The following is a 3,574-nucleotide window of genomic DNA, read 5'->3' as shown; positions in this document are numbered from 1 at the left end:
CGTAACTCGAAAATCGATAATTTATATTGTTACTTGAACCAAAAACCATGTGATGCATGCATTCTCCAACCCCGGAATCCATTTTTTGAATTTTTATTTCACTAAAAGGTAAATGATGGTTCACTATCTTGCAAATCCTTACCAATCCCAATCTTCACCTTCAAGTTCTAGGAAAGATGGATTGGCATTTTGAAAATCTTCGTAAGATTTGTTAGTGGCATTCTTTGAAAAAATCACTTCAGACACGTTATCAATGGATACATTGTCACGAAAGTGACCGGTTTTAGAAAAAGAGTATCGAACCTTAAAAAATGTATCCCTAAATCTAGACAGTGTATTTGATAAGGATGATTTAGAGGAATTGCCGAACCGTAAAGAATCGATTACAACACTAATATATAACAGCTTCAAGAAATTTGAGCTGAAGCTGTTAGATGTTGCGTAATTCTTGCGAAATGGGTTTTTATACGTCAGCGTAGAGTTGCATTCGTAAATGATTTTAACAATCGCCGTGTTAATTACTGCTTGAACAGCCTCACTGTCGTGACAAACGTATCCCAGAACGTAGGCCGCCTCTTTTCGATGTTGACAACGCCAGTTTTGTTTGTTATAGTACTTATGAATCCGACCTAGTTTACACTCCGTTGTAGGGATGTAAATACCACAATCAACCGTATCGATTTGACATAATGAGTCAACTGTACAGAAAGTGACCCAAGATAGTTCTACAACATAACTCTCCCGCTTGTTTTTCAAAATTTCTTCGCAAACGAGTTTTCTAATCACTGTGTGAGTTATTTTATACTTTCCCGCAAATTTCTGACGATTGTCTTCAATTTCGATTAGACATAACGTCCCTAACCGAGGTACGTTATTTTTACAATCATGTTCAATAATATTTTTTTCATTAAAATTGTACGAATAAATTTCTCTCATTTTTTGGGGAAGCTACACAAATAATAGTTTGATTCCTCTTCACTATCCCAGTATGAACATTCTTTTTCTTGACGTTGAGCTTTGTAACAAAACTGGTTACAATTGATACAAAAAAAACTATTGTCCAGAATCGCGTAAGCGTTTTCAATATTGGTGATTAAAACTTTACCGTATTGTTTATAAATGGCTTTTTTAAATTTTTCACAATTATTGTTAACGCAGTAATGAATTTCACCACCAATAGATGAGAAACTAGCAATATCGTCTTTTTCACAAAAAAGACAGTTTAGATCCTGACCACTCTGTAACTCAGTTTGGCCTGTGGTATTTAATTCCGAAAATTGTTTTTCATTCAAGTCTGTGGAAAGTAATAATATCTTATAAGAAACACGCACGTTGTGAGGGCCTCTTTTAAAATTATACATTTATAATATGCACCCTTCTTAAAACGACTGATAAATATTTTTCGATAGGGACGCTCATTAATATGGACCCTTCTTTAAAGTCGTTAATACATAAAAAACCAACAGTTAAATATTTTTCTAAGAAAACCAGGGATGACCTCGACGCTCATTACAAATTCCTAACTAGACTTCTTAAGCTAACAACCTTGAAAATTTCATATATAAACTGAACGGATTTCAAAGTTTCACATCATAACGCAAAAAAACTTTAAGTTTGAAAATATCTTCAAAGTCTAGAGTACTACTAGAAAAAATGTGTCCAGCAAAATCTTTTGACTCAAACGCTGTTCAACCGGCTGAGGAATTGTAAGTTATTTTAGCTAGCAAGTTAAAATTATTTTTTAATACCGGATCTATTTTATATATAGCGCTCTACCCCAACTCTGGGATATCGATGATGAATTGGAAGTTGATCCAATCATCATCCTCGAGGAAGATGATATCCCAGATGGAGTGGAGGAGGAAATAAACGAATTAATCGCGAGTATTGATATGTTCGCCGAAGCGGACGACCCGGATGTGGTCTCTACGGAATCATCTGAAGAAACGTAAGTTTTTTTGTCTTATATCTAGCAAGATATATACTAATACTGTTTTATATAGCGCATCCGAAAGTGATGACGAGAATGAAAATGCATTTTATTCAGATACCGAAGATGTAGAAATTAATTTAGAGTAAGCTAAAAAACTATTTTGTTAATTTTAATCGAAATTAATATAGATTTTTACAGCGCCATGTATTCTTATATTACTCCCTGTTCATCCTGTAACCACTTCCAATATAATTTTCGTACCTTTTCCGGAATAATAAATACTAATACTATATCCTTTAAATTATTTTACTGCATGAACCACAACTGTATTCTCTACCATACATTAATTTGTCTCAGCTGGATGGAAGGACAATTCCATCCAGTTAATATCTATCAAACATCCACTAACTCTTACTACATTAACAACGCCCATCTTCCTAAATCCTACAATTACTTTCTACAAGAAGACCTACACGCCACGGATGACGAAATTGATCTAAAGTAAGTTAAAAAACCTTTTTTTGTTTTAAAAAACCGATTTTACTTATATATTTTTTATTATAGCTACATGTACTCTCGAATCACCCCCTGTCCTCGCTGTAAAAACTACTCTCCAACGAACTATTCTCTGTCAATCCAATATCAACTTCAAACTACGCACTACAAGCTCTACTTCTGCAACCACGAAGACTGTCCTCTCTATCAATCAATTATCTGTCTCAACTACTATGAATATTACTTGCCTATTGACCTTCTTCTCAATTCTAGATTCGCTTCACCTCTCTATCTTAGAAATATTCCTAATTATGTCTATCAAATAAATGAATAAAATATATATATAAGTTTTTAAGAAAAAATGTCTCGTCATTTATATGAAGCTTAAACATTCTATTAAAAATCCCCACTAAAATACGAACACTGTAACCAATGTTTTTCAAGAGCCTCTCGAATATCAAAAATTAAAGCTAGGAAAGTTGTTATCCTTGACAACGCCTTATAATAATTCTTTAAATAGTAGATATCTAGGGGAAAACTTTATCATTTTCTTTTAACGCTTCATCCGAGAAAGTCTTAAAAAACATGGGTCTCCCAGAAGATAATCCTCAGCCGCAGTTACAGGAGATGGACTCTCTGTAAGCTAAAAGTTTACTAGTTGTTTTTAAGCTTCTAGTTTCTTAAGAGTGTTTTTTATAGAACCCAAGTACCGTTAGAAATTACAGCGGCTTTAGCGGTAGAAAGGGCATCTGCAGGGTAAGTGATATTTGTACCATTAAAAACTATAGTTAAGTAAAAGTAGCTATGTATTTTAGAATCTTCGAAACTCATTCATACGCATTCGTACCGTGCTGCGTTTGTAAAGGAAGAGAGGTGTCTGAAATCGATAGAAATATTTCAAAGGCTTTCTATTGTAGAACTCTATCCTGTCCCCGCTATAATAAGATAGTGGGTATTTGCTTCCCCGTTTTTATGGTTAATATTCATTACCCCTGTCGCGGCCATCCCGATGATATTAATACGGCATTTATGGAAATTTTTGATTATCCTTTAAATGTTTAACTCTTTTTCTAAAAAAAATATTAACTTTTTCCAAATATATACCATTTATTATTGTTGTATTTTAATTTTACATGTTATTAAAAG

General features: G+C 33.4%; 1 protein-coding gene across 1 annotated transcript; it reads left to right on the top strand.

The window, feature by feature from the left end:
• Positions 1-1,287: 1,287 nt before the first annotated feature.
• On the top strand, positions 1,288-2,977 carry LOC149589644 (uncharacterized). Its single transcript, XM_089861809.1, has 5 exons — positions 1,288-1,706; positions 1,769-1,948; positions 2,004-2,075; positions 2,132-2,434; positions 2,498-2,977. The coding sequence occupies exons 1-5, from the start codon at positions 1,654-1,656 to the stop codon at positions 2,760-2,762; spliced, it is 873 nt and encodes a 290-aa protein (XP_089717935.1). The 5' UTR covers positions 1,288-1,653; the 3' UTR covers positions 2,763-2,977.
• Positions 2,978-3,574: the final 597 nt, after the last annotated feature.

This window comes from Phalangium opilio, unplaced genomic scaffold, assembly GCF_054372755.1.
Source record: "Phalangium opilio isolate 3A_F unplaced genomic scaffold, DU_Popi_V2 ptg000521l_1, whole genome shotgun sequence".
Classification (NCBI taxonomy): Eukaryota; Metazoa; Arthropoda; class Arachnida; order Opiliones; family Phalangiidae; genus Phalangium; species Phalangium opilio.
This window is presented reverse-complemented; position numbering and strand designations above follow the sequence as displayed.